An 18,019-nucleotide genomic window follows, 5' to 3' on the forward strand; every position below is an offset into this window, starting at 1 on the left:
ACTGATTCACTCCCCAAATGCCGTAATGGCCAGAGCTGAGCCAATTTGAAGGCAGGAGCCAGGAGCTTTTCCCAGGTCTCCCATGTGGGTGCAGGGTCACAAGGCATTGGGCCATTTTCCACCGCTTTCTCAGTCCAAGTGCTGGGATTTAGATAGGAAGTGGAGCAGCTGGGACATAAACTGTAGCCCAGACAGGATCCCGCTAGATGCAAGGTGAGGACTTTAGCCTCTAGGCTATCCTGCTGGGTCCCCACTAACTCTCTTAAATAAAACTTACAAAACAGAAGCTAAACTACAGACAAACAGCAGGTCAGTAATCTCCTGGGACGCAGAGTGAGAGGGAGGGACTGATTACGAAGGAACACAGGAATCCTTTGTGACAGCCTATACAGTCACTTTCCTGATGACTTGGGACAGGGCAGCTGGCTGAGCTGGGGTCACCAACCACACAACCCTGCCTCATGTCATTCTTTTCTTCATCTTCTTCTTTTAAGATTTATTTATTTTTATTTGAAAGGCAGATTTCCGAAGAGAAGGAGACACAGAGAAAAAGATTTTCCATTCATTGTTCACTCCCCAAGAGGCTGCAATGACCAGAGCTGAGTCGATCCGAAGCCAGGAGCCGGGAGCTTCTGGCTTTCCCATGCAAGTGCAGGGTCCCAAGGCTTTGGGCCATCCTCCATTATTTTCCCAAGCAACCAGCAGGGAGCTGGAAGGGAAGCGCAGCAGCTAGGACAGGAACGGGTGTGTGTATGGGATCCTGGTGCGTGCAAGACGAGGATTTAGGCACTAAACCATGGCACCGGGGCCCACCCCATGTAATTCTATCTTACTTGTCATAACATTCTCTTTCTCAGGATACCTTATTTTCATGCAGAACCTAGGGCAAAATCACTGCGTAACCATGTCTATTAAGTTCCCTGAGGAATTTTAGGTTGTAACATAAATCTCCCAGGTGACCACATTACCTCACAAAAGGAGGTGCCTGGAGGTGCTTGCTCTCTTTTCCGTTGGAGGCCAAGACTAAAGCAGGTGCTTAGCGGCTCCTCCACCTACTGCCTCCCTTCCCCCACTCCTTTCTCTCGCGCAGCTCCCTTCTCAATTACGTCCACGTGCACGCGTGTGATCCTTTTCTCCCCAGCTGAATAAACTTTGTACTCTGTTACATGCACCTGTGCTTAGAACGCTTCTCTACAAGACCCAGAATCAACTCCATCTCTGCCCACAATACTAATGTGGTTGGTCAGGTCTTATTTTCAAGACTTATCAAACACGTACGGCCCATGGTATGTCAGGTTTTCTTTTTAAATCCCAATAAAGTCAGTCATCAAATAATGCAAAAGCCAAGCACAAAGTTCCAATCAGATCCCGAGAAGGCCAAAGAAGGGGTCACTCCCCAGAAGAGCGGGTCCCATAGGGGGCATTGGAAGGGGAGGCAACCCCGCAGAGAGGACCACTTAGGAAACCCCTCCCTCGGCCCATCTCCATCCCAGATTCTAGCTAGCTGCTGAGCTTCTAGGAGATCTGCTGTGGGAGGTACCCGGGCTGGTCACTTCTTGACTGCCTTTGGGTTGAGATGAGAGGAAGAGCAGTGTAGCATGAGTTAGTTGCTGACAACTGTTCACTCCAGGGGCCCGGAGGGAGCTCAGAGAAGGCAGGCTTCCACAGGAACAAGCAGATTTGGGCTCTGGCAGCTATTCGCCATGGATACCCATTTCTGCCTTTGCCAAATGGAGTAACGGCTGTTCCTCTCACTTTCCTCCAGTCCCCGCCCCGGTGCTCTCGGCCTGCCAAGTTCTCTCCCCCTGGAATGGAATGTCTCAGAACGAAGGAACGCTGATAAGAAATGGACCTCGGGATAGGACACAGTGTGCGGTAACCGTGGGACGCACCTCCGGCTCCTCAGTGAGATAATAACGATCCGTGTTTCATCACAGAGGATTCAAAGGAAATACAGCTGGCACGGGACGAGTGCGAGCGTGGCCACCACCCCGCGCCGGAGCCGCCCAGGGCACCGGGCGCGACGTCCACGCCGCCACGTCGCCTCCACCCGGGTAGACCAGACGCGGCACCCGGCGCTAGGTACCCGGCTCACCGGGCCGCGCCCCACACCCTGAGCCCGACGATTGGCTGAAGCAGGTGTCCGTCTTCAGAACGCCCTAAAGATTGGTTGAGGTCGGCGCGTAGGGGCGGGCCTCGGGCCAGCGTAGGAAGGGCGGAGACCCGGATGTGTGTGGTGGCGGCGGCGGCCGAAGAGCTTGTGTGCGGAGCTGAGAGGCCTATGGATGAGGAGGACGCGGCGGCCCCGGTAGGCGGGGACCGGGGGAGGCGGGGTCCCGGAGGCCTCTGATCTCCCCAGAGTCCGAGGCGGAGGAGGGGGCCTGGCGGGGGCCTGGCGGGAGTTCCGGGATCGGGTCCCGGGGTCTGCTGGCTGGCCGGGTGTCTGGTCTTTGGGACGTCGGGGCGGAGTCCCCTTGACGGGCTGGGGCCCCCTGGCCCCCTGTGAAATGACCAGGGTAAGCAGGCTGGGCCTAGTGCTGCCGCCGCTTGCAGCGGGATGTCCATCAGCCCGCCAGCGCCTGCCTGGGGTGGGCGTCCCGTCCCGAGTTACCCGGGAGGACGCAGGACTCTAGGGCTGCCCCCCACGGCTGCCCACCAGTGCACCACGTGGTGGCTGATAGCCGCTGCCAGAGACGGAGAATCTGCCTTTTCAGATGGTCTTGAGCCCAGCAAAGGTTTACGAGAAACACCTGCTGTGTATGTGCAGGGCGCTGTCGTGGAACTGCAAGGAACCCTTGTTTGGGGGACGAGGGGAGAATACCCTTTTCTCACTTTTGGCTCCCAGGAAAGAAAAAAAATGCATGCAGTCGTTCATTTGTTGGCCCTGCTGGGTGTGCGTATGCTGGGACGGGGTCATCCCACTGGGGCCATCTTAGCAGATGCCACTGCGGCTCCAATGCAACCTCCTGGTTGTCTGCTCATGTCCTTTGCCGGTCCCCGTTGGAGACTTCTCATCACCCCTGGACTCGAATCCAACCTGCTGACCAACCTTAAGCTGTAGGGTATTGACCAGCTGCTGGTCCCGTCTCCTCCTCGTTTTCTGGTCCGTTCTCCCTCAGCCTCCCTGACCTTCGGTTTATCTGCTGTGCCTGTGCTCTTCCACCAAGGACCTGTGTGCTGACTGGCCTCTCTTCTTGGAAGGTTCTCTCTGGAGTTCAACACATGCCTTACTCCTTTTCCACTCAGATGTTACCTCTGAAAAGAGCCCAGCTTTGTCCTCTGTCCATTCCCCCAAACACCCCCATTTCCACAACAAATTGGCTTTTTCCCATCCACTGTTCAAAATTGTCACAACTATTGTCTGTTGTGCCCCCACCACTCCCTCCTACATATACAAGACTGGAAACCTCATGAGAATGGGAATCCCATTCTTCTTCTTCTTCTTCTTCTTTTTTTTTTTTTTTTTTTTAAGATTTTAGTTTTAGACCTGCTGCAGTGGCCTGGAGGCTAAAATTCTTGCCTTGCATGAGCCGGGATCCCATATGGGTGCTGGTTCTAATCCTGGCAGCCCTGCTTCCTGTGCAGTTCCCTGCTTGTGACCTGGGAAAGCAGTCGAGGGTGGCCCAAGGCCTTGGGACCCTGCACTCGTGTGGGAGATCTGGAAGAGGATCTGGGCTCCTGGCTTCATACCGGCTCAGCTCTGGCCATTGCGGCTACTTGGGGAGTGAATCATGGGACAGAAGATCTTCCTCTCTGTTTCTCCTTCTATCTGTATATCTGACTTTCCAGTAAAAATAGATACATCTTAAGAAAAAAAGATTTTAGTTTTATTGGAAAGACAGATTTTCACAGAGAAGATGAAAAAGATCTTCATCTGTTGATTCACTCCCCAAATGGCTGCAACAGCTGGAGTTGAACTGACTCAAAGCCAGGGGTTTCTTCCAGGTCTCCCACGCGGGTATAGGGTCCAAGGCTTTGGACCATCCTCGACTGCTTTCCCAGGCCACAAGCAGGGAGCTGGATGGGAAGTGGGGTGGCTGGGATTGAAACCAGTGCCTATATGGGATCCCAGCATGCTCAAGGCAAGGACTTTAGTTGCTAGGTTACCATGCAGGGCACAACTTCATTCATCTTTAACAGCTCTACTCATACCAAGCTCAGTAAATGAGAATGGGAATTGCTGAAGTCAATCTGAGTAGATGGCTTTCAGTTCAGCACCTTTTCCACATGTGGACCTGTCAGGCTAACTAAGGGAAGGCTCTGCTCAAGGTCCTTAATCCCTGTTCTGGCAGGTTTGTTCTCATGAACAAGATGGATGACCTCAACCTGCACTACCGGTTTCTGAATTGGCGCCGGCGGATTCGGGAGATCCGAGAGGTGCGGGCTTTCCGGTACCAGGAGAGGTTCAAACATATCCTTGTGGACGGAGACACTTTAAGGTGAGCTTAGGGGGAATGTTGCTACATTTGGCTTTGGTGCTGTAGGTGGTGTGAGAGGCGACCTGCGGCTTTTGCTGAGGAAGGGGCTTGCCTGCTGTCTACACCACACTGGGAAGGGAGGGTATACTTGATTTTAGAAGCTTTTCTGAAAGCGTAATGCTTCCCTGTGCCCTCCCCTCTCTTCCTTGGTCACAACATTGCTCTGTCCTGTAACAGCAAGGAAATGGTTGGGCCAGTAGTCTGTCTTGGGTGGGCTTTGAGGATGACCATGTCTGGTTAGGAGGCTGCCGGGGTCTCGGGAATTCTCTGAGGGCTTTGAGGAGAAGCAGGTTGATTCTCCTCCTGCCCACGTCTTGGATCAGACCGTAAAGGGCAAGAGATTTCCTGTTTGGGAAGAACAGGCCTGCAGTGCATCCTGCCCACCACCTCCCTCGTCTTTGGTTTGTATGTGTGTTTGTGGTTTTTTTGTGTGTGTGGCTTGAATCCTTTCCCTCAACTCCTCATGGAGCCTAATTCACAACAGGGAAAGGAGAAATGTTCTTTAGCTCTGTGGCAAAAAAGCTGAGGAATGGGGACAGTGGCCTTCCAAGTGACACAGGCTTCAGTCCAGGGGCCCAGCTCTTCTCTGCTGCCACTGAAGACAGAGTTGGCCAGAGAAGAGGTGCAGAAGTTGCAGCCTGAGAGACTGAGGTCATTTCTCTCCCTGACAGGCTGGGGATAGAGAGACAGGGGTCTCTCATCTGCTGACTAACATCTCACGTGCCCACCATGGCTTGGACTGAGCCAGGCTGAAACTGGGGTGCAGGAGCTCAATCCAGTCTCTCACATGGGTGACAGGAACCCAATTTGTGAGCCATCCCTGGGACCTGGCAGGAAACTGGCATTGGGAGCAGACTGGCACTCAGGCACTGGGATCTGGGGTGCAGGTCTCCCAGCCTGTGGCTTCGCTTACTGACCAAGCACCTGCCACAGGCTTGTGAGACCCCTAACAGACAACGCATGGCTGCTGCGCATCCTTCTCCCCATGAAAATAAAGAAACCAGGCTTGCATTGGCCTGCTGTGGGTTGGACTCCTGCTGGAGGCAGTGGGAACTGGACGGTGACCTTAAGTGTCTTGCTGTGGTGTGGGTGTTAGAGGTATCTTGATGGGTTCTCCTCAGTGCTGATCTTCATGGAGGTGAGGGGCAGGGTGGGGAGTGAGAGGCTGATTGCACTGCTAATGGAATTCCCCCCTCATTCTTCCTTCAGTTACCATGGAAACTCTGGTGAAGTTGGCTGCTATGTGGCTTCCCGACCTTTGACCAAGGACAGCAATTATTTTGAGGTGAGAACCAGGATTTGATCAGGGTGAGGTCTTTAAGCTGCAAGGAGGTTCCCAACCTCGTCCTTTCATTTGTCCATCAGGGCCAACTTATTGGCTAGGGAAAGGGCCCAGCAGAGCATGACCCCTGATCTGAGAGACCCATCTTGGATCAGGGGGCCCTGGAGTCTTGTCACCCTGCCCCTATGCGCTCCTTTCCCTTTCTGACCCAAACCTACCTTCTACTTCTTCTACCGACCTTTTCCAAAGCTTGGAAAGAATTTCCTAAGTAATGGTGGTAAGGCAGGCTCGCGCGCCCTGCAAAAGCATCTCTGAGTGTGTCCTGTCTTTCTCAGATTCCCATGCCTCGTATCCTTTGAGCCTCCATCCCTATGCACCTCAACTCCCCAGCATGTCACTGTGTTTCCCAGGCCCACTGACTGTGCGCTCTTCTCTTCCTCCAGGTATCTATCGTGGACAGCGGTGTCCGGGGCACCATTGCTGTGGGGCTGGTCCCCCAGTACTACAGCTTGGATCACCAGCCTGGTTGGCTGCCCGACTCTGTGGCCTACCATGCAGATGATGGCAAGTGAGTTCTCCCGTGGGGAATGGGGCCTCCCCTGTGGACTTGAGAATCTTAAACATGAAGGTTTTCCATGCTCAGGGTGATAGATTTTGCCATTTCTTCATCTACTTGGCAGGTTTTCATAGACTTCTCTTTTTCTTTCTTTTTTTTTTTTTCATACACTTCTGACCAAGTTTTCAGACTTGAAGGAGAATGGGGGCTCCTCCCAGGACTTAGGTGTGGGGGTGGGGAGGGAGGCACAGTATCACCAAGTGACTGGGAGCTGGGAGACCTCAGCTGCCTGTGTGAGGAGATGATGGGGGCTAGCGTGTGCCCCTGCAACTCTGTCTACAGGCTGTACAATGGCCGAGCCAAGGGCCGCCAGTTCGGGTCCAAGTGCAACTCCGGGGACCGGATCGGCTGTGGCATTGAGCCTGTGTCCTTCGACGTGCAGACTGCCCAGATCTTCTTCACCAAAAATGGGAAGCGGGTGAGTGGGAAATCCTGAGTGGGCTGGAGCGACCTTGAGGCTGCCCGAAGATCCACGCTGCAATTGTGGAGTCGGCTGTCTGGGCTTCTCCCAGCATCCCATGGACTTAGTTCTCATTTCTTGCGGTCCCTTGTGAGGCCTCCCGAGTGCTGGAGGAGCTACCTCCATTGCTGAGGGCCGGGGGATGGTGCTCAGGGAGTAGGTAGTGAGGAGCAGTGAGGATGAGTGGAAACTGATGAAGTCGGATGATTCGGGGAAAGGTTTTTGGGGTGGGGTGGAGTGGTAGCGGGAGAAAAGAGGAAGATTATGGACTGACTGCAAAAGCTGGGGATTCTCTTTGGATTTTTTTACTTGAATACTTTTGGAACTATGCCACTTTTTAAAATCTGTTTCGCTATTTGAGAGGCAGAGAAACATAGAGACAGATCATCTGGAGAGAAATCTTACACCTGCCGATTCACTCCTCAAATGCATGCATCAACTAGGCCTGGGTCAGGACAGCACCAGGGGCCTGGAATTCCATCCTCATCTCTCACGTGGGTGGCAGGGGGACCCACGTACTTGAGCCATCACCTGTTGCATCTTGGAGTGTGTGTTAACAGGAAGTGGAATTTGGATTCAAATCTAGGCACCCTGATATGGGTGGTGGGTATCCCAGTGGTATCTTAACCACTATGCATGTCCACCCCATTTCTGCGTATGGTTTTCCTTTTCTCTCCTTTCCAGGGAGAGGCAGGTGGCAATCAAGAACAAAGAGCAGGGCCCGGCATGATAGCACAGTGGTTAAAGTGCTCGCCTTGCATGCGCCAGGATCCCAGGTTCTAATCCCGGTGGCCCCGCTTCCCATCCAGCTACCTGCTTGTGGCCTGGGAAAGCAGTGGAGGACTGCCCAAAACCTTGGGACCCTGCACCCACCTGGGAGACCTGGAAGAGGTTCCTGGCTCCCGGTTTCGGATGGGCTCGGCTCCAGCCGTTGCGGCCACTTGGGGAGTGAATCAGTGGATGGAAGATCTTCCTCTCTGTCTCTCCTCCTCTCTGTATATCTGCCTTTCCAATAAAAAAAATAAAATTGTTAAAAAAAAAACCAAAAAAACGAACAAAGAGCACAGAAGCGAGGCAGGTTGCCCACTCAGGTCCGGCTCTGGCTTCTGCCCAGCCCTGTCACCCAGAGCAGGTTGCCCACTCAGGTCCGGCTCTGGCTTCTGCCCAGCCCTGTCACCCAGAGCAGTTTGCCCACTCAGGTCCGGCTCTGGCTTCTGCCCAGCCCTGTCACCCAGAGCAGGTTGCCCACTCAGGTCCGGCTCTGGCTTCTGCCCAGCCCTGTCACCCAGAGCAGGTTGCCCACTCAGGTCCGGCTCTGGCTTCTGCCCAGCCCTGTCACCCAGAGCAGGTTGCCCACTCAGGTCCGGCTCTGGCTTCTGCCCAGCCCTGTCACCCAGAGCAGGTTGCCCACTCAGGTCCGGCTCTGGCTTCTGCCCAGCCCTGTCACCCAGAGCAGGTTGCCCACTCAGGTCCGGCCGAGCAGCTGTGCCTCAGCGTTTTCCTGCTTCTTGTCACACTCATGTGGCCCAAGGGTGCTTGGCAGCAAGAGAAGAGACTTTTTTTTTTTTTTTTTTTTAGCTCTGTGGATATCTTATTTGGCCATGAGTACTTAGCAGGTTTTTGAACTTTTCTGTACCTTTGGTTTTTAAAAATCTTATCAGTGCATATGCTTTTTTTATTGATTTCATCATCTTAAGAATACCCTTGTGAGTAGCTTTCATCGTGGCACAGAGGGTGAAGCTGCTGCTCGAGGCCTGTGTCCTAGAGCACCGATTTGATAAATCCCGGCTGTTGCACTGCCCATCCAGCTCCCTGCTAATGGTCTAGGAAAGCAGCAGAGGATAGCTCAGGTGCTTGGGCCCTTGTCATCCAAGTGCGAGATCTGAATGGAGTTTCAGGCTCTTGTCTCAGACTTGACCCAACCCACGCTCTTGTACCTGTGGGCCATTTGGGGAGTGAACCAATAAATGGAAGTTCTGTTTCTCCCTTTGACATCCTGCCTTTCAAATATGTTAAAAAACAGAACAAAACAGAACGAAAACCCTCGTGAGAGTTGGATGAGATATGCAAAATTGGCTCAGGTGGTGGCTCCCTCTTCTCTCCCCTGCAGGTGGGTTCCACCATCATGCCCATGTCCCCGGATGGGCTGTTCCCAGCGGTGGGCATGCACTCCCTGGGTGAGGAGGTACGGCTGCACCTCAACGCTGAGCTGGGCCGCGAGGACGATAGCATCATGATGGTGGACAGTTACGAGGATGAGTGGGGCCGGCTGCACGACGTCCGCGTCTGCGGCACTGTGAGTGTGCGGCTGGGGGGCCACAGCCGGGAAGGGCTGGGCTGAGCACTAGGGGGCGCGTGAGCGTGCCAGAGGCGGGGGGGGGGGGGGGGGGGGAGGAGGCCTGGAGCGGGACAGCCTGGGACTTTGGGTTCAGATCTGTGTCTTCCCTGGCACTTCTTCCCTGTCCCTGCATTGGAGAGTTTCAGTTAGCTGTCTGGCCCTTGAAATGAGTCAGGATTGCTTTTGATGTTTGGTTCTGTTGGCCTGCACACTTGCCTGTGAAGGACTGGTGACTGATCGGGGCCAGGCTTTTGGCTTGACCCCAGCTTGGCTGGCCCAGACTTTCGCATACACTGTGTACAGGGTGAGGGCATGGTCTCAAGTGTGGGACTTTGAAGATCTTTCTTGAGCAAGCTACAAGATCAAGCTTTTTTCTTGTTTCCTGGAAGATGAGGAGGGAGGCAGGTAGAAGTCATCTGAGAATCCTGGAGTCCCCAGACTTGTTTTCTGAGCCTCTCTTCTCAGATCTGCTCTGGGCTCTCCCCGGGTTTTAAGATTTCTTGGTGAGCTCCTGGACCCTGTTAGCTTCCTGCTGTGCCTCTGGCTGTGGTGGGAGTGAACAGGTGGGTGTTGAGTAAGGGGTCTGGCCCTGGCCTTCACAGTTGGCAGCTGGGGCCTCCCACTTCGAGTTGTTCCTTCCCCCCGCTTTGACCCTTCCCCCTGGCCTGGCTTTTCCCTGCGCCCTCTGACCTTCTTATCCCAATCCAGGCTGTTTCCACCACAGCCTTTAACAGCAAAGCAGAGATGGTTGGGGATGGGAGTGGCTGATAAGCAAGATCTCCCCCTTGTGGAGTTCACCGCAGTCCATCTCTGGGAGAGTGCCCTCCTGCTGCCGTGGCCCTGGCACGAGCCGGGAGGCCTCAGATGCCCATCCCCGGACTCTCCTTCCTTTCCCCTTCTGCCATCATTCTGATGACATTCACAGAGCTGAACTTGGGACTGAGCCAGGGCCACGGTCCAGTTCGCATCCCCAGCCTCTCTGTGAGAGTATTTTCCTGGCATCCTGTCTTTTCCTGGACTCATCCACACTCTGCTTCCAGCTCCTCCCAGGCAATCTTTTCTAACTGATGCGGAATCCCGAAGACATTTATAAATAGCCTTCCTTCCTCCCCACCCTCCACCAGCAGCCTCAGGCCACTCATTTCGGAATGTTTTCTTTCTGAGACGTAAGCTGAACTATTGAGTTTGGCTCTTTTCTCAGATCCTCACTCCAGCCTGGGACCGCTAGCAGGATGGGGTTCTCAGGGGAAACAAAGGCAGGCAGGGGCTGTGGTGTCCTTGAGGAGCTTGTGAGAGATCACTTGGGCCATGCCTGTGTCTTTATAAAATTGCCCGGTGTAATTGTTCTTTGTGTCTGCCATCTGGGCCTGTTGGAGCCTACGAACCCTGCTGCTGCGGAGGCTGGTTTGGCCTCTCCTGTGTGACGCCCTCAGGAGTGTGTGCCCTTCAGCACCAGGAAGTCTGAGACAGGCATTGACGCTGTCTCACGCAGAGGTCCTTGGTGGGCAACCGTTGGCATCTCAGCAGGATGCTTGTAGCCCCAACTCCTAGGCTCATTGCAGTGCCCCCAGGAAGCCCACACGTTTCCACATAGCCTCTTGATTGGATGTGGGTGGAGAAGCAGCCCCCCCCCAGGGAACATGCAAGAGGCTTGTTCAGATGTCAGACAGCAAGGCGGCTGCAAAGTCAGCACAGCCCTTCAGTCTTTGACCCCCCTGTGCACCACCTTGTCCACTGTAAATCTGATGGTTCCCACCTTGGGGTGTTTTTTGACATGGAAGTTTCTAATTTTATGCCAGTCCCAAAACAAGATGCTTGCAGTAGAAGCTGCCCCCCTGAGCTTCTCCTGGGCTGGCAGATGCAGGCTGGATGGTACTGTCGTACAGTGCTGGCACCTGGTCCCCCTTGGTGCTGCGCCTGCCTGCGGGGTGAGCAGCCAGCCCCGGCAGGGCTTGGGCAGTGAGGCACACGTGTTCCTGAGCTGCGGTGGAGTCCGCCCACTTGCGGCTGATGCTGGACTCAGCTCCCTGGGGGTGTTTGGCGGGTTGTTGACCCTGTTGTAAATGGAGGTGCATCTGTGCAGACTGGGGCCTCCCACCCCGATGCCTCTCTTGCCTCCCTTACCTCCCCTCCTCGTAGTGAGATGGGGTTCTCAGATGAAATTCCTTCACTGTCACCGTTCTGGGAGGGCTCCCCTGGCTGCCTTGCAATCCTGACCCTCCACAGGCTTCCTCGCAGTGTCGGGATCTCATGGTCCTCTCTCCTCCCTTCTCACTGGTTCTTCCCACAAGCAAGAGCAAGTCACCTCTGGGCTCTTCTTACTGTCTCTACTGCCATTTCTGTATGAACAATTCCAAATACACAGAAAAATGAAACAGGAAACTGCAATAAACACGTGTATACCCATTGCCCGGATTCAACCACTGTTAATTTAGTCACGTTATTCTTTTTTTTTTTTTTTTTTTTTTTTTTAAGATTTTATTATTATTGGAAAGCCGGATATACAGAGAGGAGGAGAGACAGAGAGGAAGATCTTCCATCCGATGTCTCACTCCCCAAGTGAGCCACAATGGGCCGGTACGCGCCAATCCGATGCCAGGACCAGGAATCTCTTCTAGGTCTCCCACGCGGGTGCAGGGTACCAAAGGTTTGGGCCGTCCTCGACTGCTTTCCCAGGCCACAAGCAGGGAGCTGGATGGGAAGCGGAGCCGCCGGGATTAGAACTGGCGCCCATATGGGATCCCGGGGCTTTCAAGGCGAGGACTTCAGCCGCTAGGCCACGCCGCCGGGCCCAGTCACGTTATTCAATCTGAGCATCTTTGTGTAGCCAGTTGCGGCTCTTGTTGCATGGACTTCTACTTTCCGTGGCCTCGGCTTCCTCACCGAAGGCATGCCCCTCCTGCCCTCCTGTAGACCCTGCAGGAGTTGCAGAATGGCTGTGGGCTGCGCTCAGGTAGGAGTGTGGTGCTCGCTCACCCCCGCCTCGGGACTCACCACGGGAGGGTGAGGGACAGTGGGACAGTGGACTTCGACTCGGTTGGTCTGTGTCCCCTGTTCCTAGCTCTCTGACAACTCCTTAGTGACGGGGAGTGAGCAGGGGGGCCCGAGGCCCTATCCTTCCTGGAGTCCTCTCAGGGCCACCCCAGAAGGAGACCAGCTTGGGGCCTGAACTGGCTGATGGTGAGCGTGTGCTCAGCTCCTGCTCTGGCAGCTTCTGGATGCCCTGGTCCTGAGCCCTTCCTTGCTGCTGTCAGGAGCTATCAGGGGCTCTGTAGGCAAGGGAAGGAGGCAGCTAGCAGGTACCAGGAGAGAAGAGGGAGGAAGCAAAGAGTGGGTGTGGAGTGCACCAAGCCCCCATTCTGTGCCATCAAGAATACTGGCTTGGCCTCTCTGGGCACTGCTAGTGTGTATGTGTGTTTTGGAGGGTGCAGGAGGATGTGGGGTATGCAAGGCCACTAAAGGTGTGGAGGAACATTCCTGTTGATTGGGCAGTGTGTGGCGGGGTGGCAGCTTGAGGAGGGGATGTCCTTTCTGGGTGGCCTGGGGGGTGGAGGTGAGTTGAGATGAGAGGTCATTTCCTTCCTTGTGGTGGACATTTCCCTGCCGGGTGTCCAGCTCTGTGTTAAGCACTTGCCACTTCATCTAGTCTTTTTATCACCCCTTTTTGGAAATGCAGGTGGTATTATCCCCATTTTACTAATGAAAAGCAAAAACAAAAGCCACTAGGGCTGAAAGAGGTGACTGGGTCTTGTCCGTGGATCTTGAGTCATTGGAGTTAGGATTCAAACCCAGGGTGCTGGAGTCTCCTCGCCAAGGCTTCTGAGCAGAGACATGTAGCAGCGCCCTGATCCTAGCAGTCCATACTGCAGGGTCCTGGGCAGCAGCTGTGGTCTGTTAGGGAGTCTGTGTGCTGGCTTGTTCCTTGGCAGGGTGCTGAGAAGGCTGAGGCCCAGTTGCTTCGGGGTGACTCCCACACTGAGGGGTGAAGGCCCCTCTCCTGGGGAGGGCACACTGTGTTGGGGACCTGGTCATGGAGGTGGCAACTGTCCATGACCACTGCAGTGGGGAGCAGGAGTGGACTTCGAGTTCCAGGCCAGTGCCACTGGTGCTTCTGGTTGTTACCTAAGGAAGCACCCCCTGCCTCCCAAAGCTTAGTGAAACTGCAGCGGCTGTCCTCTGCAGGGCTGGAATCACTGGGCGGGTTTTTCCCAGGGATCCGAGTCTGGACAGACTGTCTTTTGGCTCTGGAGCTGTGAATGCTATGTTTCCTACACCGAGGCCAGTTGGACAGAATGGTTAAAGGGCAGCTGTGGGGGTCCCCCACCCAATTCCACAGTGCTGGCTGGAGAGGGTGGCCTGGGGGCTGCTTTGGTTGGCTGGAGTGTAGACCACACCCCTCCTAGCTTGCTGGGGAGGGAAGCTGGGCTGAGTGCACCGAAAGCTGTGAGCAGGATTGGTAGAGGGGGCCTGGGGATTCAGTTAGGTGGTCTCCTGGTATCTCCAGCTGTCTCATTGTCTTGGGAGATGAGGGGTACATAGATTGGAGGGTCAGGGCTTTGGGGATCCAGGGCCATCAAGGGCACCTGTGCTCCAGGGCCAGCCTGCACTGAGAGCCATGTGGGAGGCTGTGCTGTGCATCCTGTTCAGGCATGAGTGCTTGCAGGTAAATGGCCAGGTCCAAGGTTGGCAGTGTGCAGGAGGTCCCCAGGGAGCAATTTCTCCTTTTCTGTTCTCTCCTCTCCTCTCTCCTCTCCTTCCTTCCTTTTTTTAATAGCTGCAGGGGTGGGAGGATAGCTGAGGGGTAGTTTGGAGCTAATTAAAAGGGGATTAAGGAATCCCAGGTGGTGCTGAGGGTGGGAGACCGAGGGGACTGGAATTGAGTCATAACCCCACTATTACCATGACAACTGATAAATAAACCCTCCCAGCTCGGGTTGCTACCCCATCATGCCCAGGCACAGCCACGGTGGCTCCACTGAGATCCCACCCGTCATCTGCCCTCTGCCAGCTCCCCACAGCTGGCTCACGCGGTAGCCAGAGGCTGGGGACGGGAAGCCTGTCTTGTGTCTTCATTTTCACCGTCCCTCCTCGTGGTGCAGGGGCGCAGCAGAGCTGACTGTCACAGTTTCTCGGCTCCCCTCCGCCCCTACTGACCCAGTGATGAACCCTCCTTCAAAGCCAAGCCCAGCAAAGACCTTGAGAGCTTATGTCCGTCCCTTCTCCTGCAGAATTAGCTTCTGAGTTCACCCCTTTCTGCCCCCCCACCCCAGCCCCCAAATTCTGGGGTTGGCCCCTAATTTGTGTATACTCCATATCCCCATTGGGTCCCCTGAGAAAGTCACCCCACTTCTTCTCTGGCCAATCTCCACTGCTTTTCCCTAAAGGGCCAGCGGGTGAGTTCAGGGAAGTGATTCTCACTTGGGGTCCCCCTGGCCTGGCTCCCAGCCAGAAAGTCTTGCCTTCCAACCGCTGCCCTGCCCTGCCTTAGCTCCTGGCGAGCAGGGCCGGCCTTAGGGTTAGTAGGAGGGCGGCAAGGCAGTCAGTGGGAGGGAGAAGGGCTTCTTGCCCAAGCTGTCCACCAGCACCCCCCACTCTGCTCTCATTCTTCCACACCTGCCTGGATCGTTGAGACCACCTTGTGCTTCTTCTAGAGCCGTTTTTGTTGTTGTTGTTTTTCTTTTTCTTTTTGTTCGACCTTGAAGCCTGTACCCAGACTGCCTGAGGACCAGGTTTGCAGGCGGTGTTCACCTAACACTGCCCTTCCTGCTGACCCTGGTCTCCCCCAACAGCTGCTGGAATACTTGGGGAAGGGCAAGAGCATCGTGGATGTGGGGCTGGCCCAGGCCCGGCACCCCCTGAGCACCCGCAGCCACTACTTTGAGGTGGAGATTGTGGACCCCGGAGAGAAATGCTACATTGCCTTGGGCCTGGCCCGGAAGGTAGGCATGGGTCCTGCATGTGGGGCTGTGTTGTCATGGAGCCCAGCATCTCTGGGGAAGCCCAGGGGCACCCAGGCTGTGGAGGGAGGGCCTTAAGCTGAGATGGAATGTGGAAGAGTAGACCCCACTCAACCAAGAACCAGAGAGCTTTGTGACTGCTCTGTGTACACCACGCATGCCGAGGCCTGTCTCAGGGCGGGGGCTGTCTGCTGCCCCTGTGAGCCCAGGCTGTGTGAGGTTGCGGGGCCTGGCAAGCAGCCATCTCTTGGGTTGGAACCTATTGCAAAAGCATGGCCGATCCAGTGGCAGCCCTCTGCCCCTCCCCTCTCCTGTGTGGTATGTGTGGCGCCACAGGTTTGCTTCTTTGTGCCTGTTGCAGGACTACCCCAAGAACAGGCACCCTGGCTGGAGCCGAGGTTCCGTGGCTTACCATGCAGGTGAGTAGGGCTGCCCTAGGGTAGGGAGAGTACTGGGGGTGGGGGATGGAAATTGAGGCATGGGGTGTTCGTTTAGGCCGCTCCCCTTACGAGTGGCCTCGCTACTTTCCCCTTCTGTAGTTGACCCTCCCCTGTCCCAGGCTGCCAGCACTTTGTCCCCAACCATGTTTCTCCTCCCAGTCCCGAAAGCCAGGGGAGCAGGCCACAGTGGGAGATCTGGGCCCAAACTGGACATTCCAGGCCTCTGAGTCTACTGCGCCTACATCCTCCCACAGACCTGCAGAGTCTCTGTTTGCTTATTGGGGTCTGCTGGGCTTCCTCTGGGGCCTTATCTAGTTGGGTAGCAGCCTGGAGTTCTCCGCCTCTCCCCTGCCTGCCCTTACTCCCACCAGTTCCCTTGTGCTGAAGGATGTATCTCCTCTGATCCAGCACAGTGGGCAGGCAAGTGCCCATTGGGCACTCAGTGTCAGACCCCCTGCCAGTGTGGTCCTGTCCTTTCCCTCCCACAGACGACGGGAAGATCTTCCATGGTAGCGGCATGGGGGACCCCTTTGGGCCGCGCTGCTACAAAGGGGACATCATGGGCTGTGGCATCATGTTCCCCCGTGACTACATCCTGGACAGCGAAGGTGAGTGGGCTGGTTGGGACAAGGGTGGAGGCGATGATTCCAGGAGCTGAGGTTTTTTGGTCTCCTAGGGGACAGTGATGACAGTTGTGACACAGTGATCCTGTCTCCAACTGCCCGGGCCGTCCGGAACGTCCGGAATGTCATGTACCTGCACCAGGAAGGGGAGGGGGAAGAGGAAGAAGATGATGGGGAAGAGATAGAGCAAGAGCACGAGGGCAAGAAGGTGGTGGTGAGTACTTGGAGCGTGTGACTGGGCAGGGTGTTGCAGGGCCGGGAGCCAGGTGGGAAAGGGCCCTGCAGGGACTGCTGAGTGGTTTTCCAGCCCAGGGCGCCCTCTCGTGGTCTCTTATTACGCCGTTGCCCGTTCAGGCCTTGAATGCGTAGTTCCACCAGCAGAAGAGGCTGCAGCCTGCCTGTTCCATTCCTATGCCCATCTCTGTCCCCAGGTTTTCTTCACCCGGAATGGCAAGATCATCGGGAAGAAAGATGCTGTTGTACCTTCTGGAGGCTTCTTCCCTACCATTGGAATGCTGAGTTGTGGGGAGAAGGTCAAAGTTGACCTGCACCCGCTGAGTGGCTAGGCCTGCTACTGCCTGCCCCTTCTCCCTTCACGTTACCAGGCAGGGCCGGATGCCCAGGCCCAGTCTTCCGGAGGATTTGCTCAACCGGCAGGCCGGGGGGGCTGCAGTCTCGCTCTGTCCTTACTGTGAGGTCCCTGTTACACTCCTGTGAGCCCACATTTCTGACCTGGTGCCTCCCTTGTCGTCAGTCCCCATCCCAAGTCCCTGGTTGGACAGAAATGGGCCCAAAGAGTGGTGCTGACACAGGAGGGGATCCCACCTGCTCTGGGCAGTGGTGGGTGAGCACCCCAGCTCGGGGTGGCACTTTGCAGTGGGTGAGGTGCACCGCCCCTCCCTGACTTGCCGCAGTGTTTCTCATTGGATTCCTTTCTGTTTGGTTTTCTGTCCTCATCATGTGGACCAGTTGCTGCTGTCACCCCCCTGGCTGGGCTGGGGGACCTGTCCCAGGCCATCTGGCTCCCCTCCTTGGCCGCTACTCTGAGACTGTGCTGGCGTCTCCTCCGTTCTCTCCCGAGAGCTGGCTTTCTCACTCTCCCCCTCCTTCCTGTTCAGCCCTCTAGGCGTCCCAAGAATCCCCAGCACTGGCTCCGCCTCCTACACACACACACACACACACACACACACACAGCTGGGCACCCATCCCACATCTCAAGAGTAGCAGGGCTGGGAGGCGGTGGGGCCGGCACCCTCTCTCCTCCTCAGCCTTTCCTCACCCATAGCACCCTGGTCCCTAGCTTCCTGGAGGGTAGCTGAGGCTGTGGGCTTGTGTGTCCCGCTGTGGTTAGGGGCGACCTAGAGCCTCAGCTGGGTGAGCCCAGAGGGGCAGGTCTCAGTCCCCTCCTTCTCCCTGCCCCCACGCTCACTTTTTGCTTGTGCTAGTTGCCTGTTCTGCTCCAGTGTTTGATTCTAGCACTTTTGTGTGTCCCCGCCGCCCCAGCTCCTTATGCACCCATGGTCCCTGGGGGAGGGCCCAGGGAGCTGGGGGCCTTGGTTTGCACAGAGCAGGTTGGGCTGGAGGAGGCAGGTGAGCTGCCGTGCTGCCCCCGGCCTGACCTCAGGCCCTGCACTATGATGTATGAAATATATGTACAGACCAGAGATGTTTACACAGCCAGTAAAGATGGAGTTTCTGTATTTCTGCCTCCAGTGGCCAGGGGCGGGTGCAGGATGGCCCGGGGCAGGGGGAGTGAGGTTAGCTTGCCTGTAGGGAAGCTGGAGACCCTGAAGGAGGGTGTTGGTGGGTCTGGCTATGGGAGAGC

General features: G+C 55.7%; 1 protein-coding gene across 2 annotated transcripts; it reads left to right on the forward strand.

Moving 5' to 3' along the window:
• Positions 1-1,977: 1,977 nt before the first annotated feature.
• On the forward strand, positions 1,978-17,894 carry SPRYD3 (SPRY domain containing 3). Of its 2 annotated transcripts, XM_004583188.2 has the most exons (11): positions 1,978-2,308; positions 4,293-4,439; positions 5,688-5,763; positions 6,204-6,328; positions 6,659-6,794; positions 8,947-9,132; positions 14,964-15,113; positions 15,493-15,550; positions 16,060-16,179; positions 16,248-16,408; positions 16,626-17,894. In XM_004583188.2, exons 1-11 carry the CDS (start codon positions 2,286-2,288, stop codon positions 16,758-16,760), a joined length of 1,317 nt encoding a protein of 438 aa, XP_004583245.1. In that variant the 5' UTR covers positions 1,978-2,285; the 3' UTR covers positions 16,761-17,894. The 2 variants fall into 2 exon arrangements, with proteins under 2 accessions (XP_004583245.1, XP_058529786.1); XM_058673803.1 differs by lacking the exon at positions 16,626-17,894 and having other exon boundaries at positions 2,172-2,308; positions 16,223-16,390.
• Positions 17,895-18,019: the final 125 nt, after the last annotated feature.

Source organism: Ochotona princeps, chromosome 15 (genome assembly GCF_030435755.1).
Source record: "Ochotona princeps isolate mOchPri1 chromosome 15, mOchPri1.hap1, whole genome shotgun sequence".
Taxonomy (NCBI): Eukaryota; Metazoa; Chordata; class Mammalia; order Lagomorpha; family Ochotonidae; genus Ochotona; species Ochotona princeps.

What these genes read in the sequence shown, in the direction of transcription:
- SPRYD3 (XM_004583188.2), top strand. Translation starts at nt 2,286, where the DNA reads ATGAGGAGGACGCGGCGGCCCCG. An exon ending in TCACCAAAAATGGGAAGCGG is followed by an intron (nt 6,795 to 8,946) that starts GTGAGTGGGAAA and finishes TCTCCCCTGCAG; the next exon opens with GTGGGTTCCACCATCATGCC. An exon ending in CTACATCCTGGACAGCGAAG is followed by an intron (nt 16,180 to 16,247) that starts GTGAGTGGGCTG and finishes TTGGTCTCCTAG; the next exon opens with GGGACAGTGATGACAGTTGT.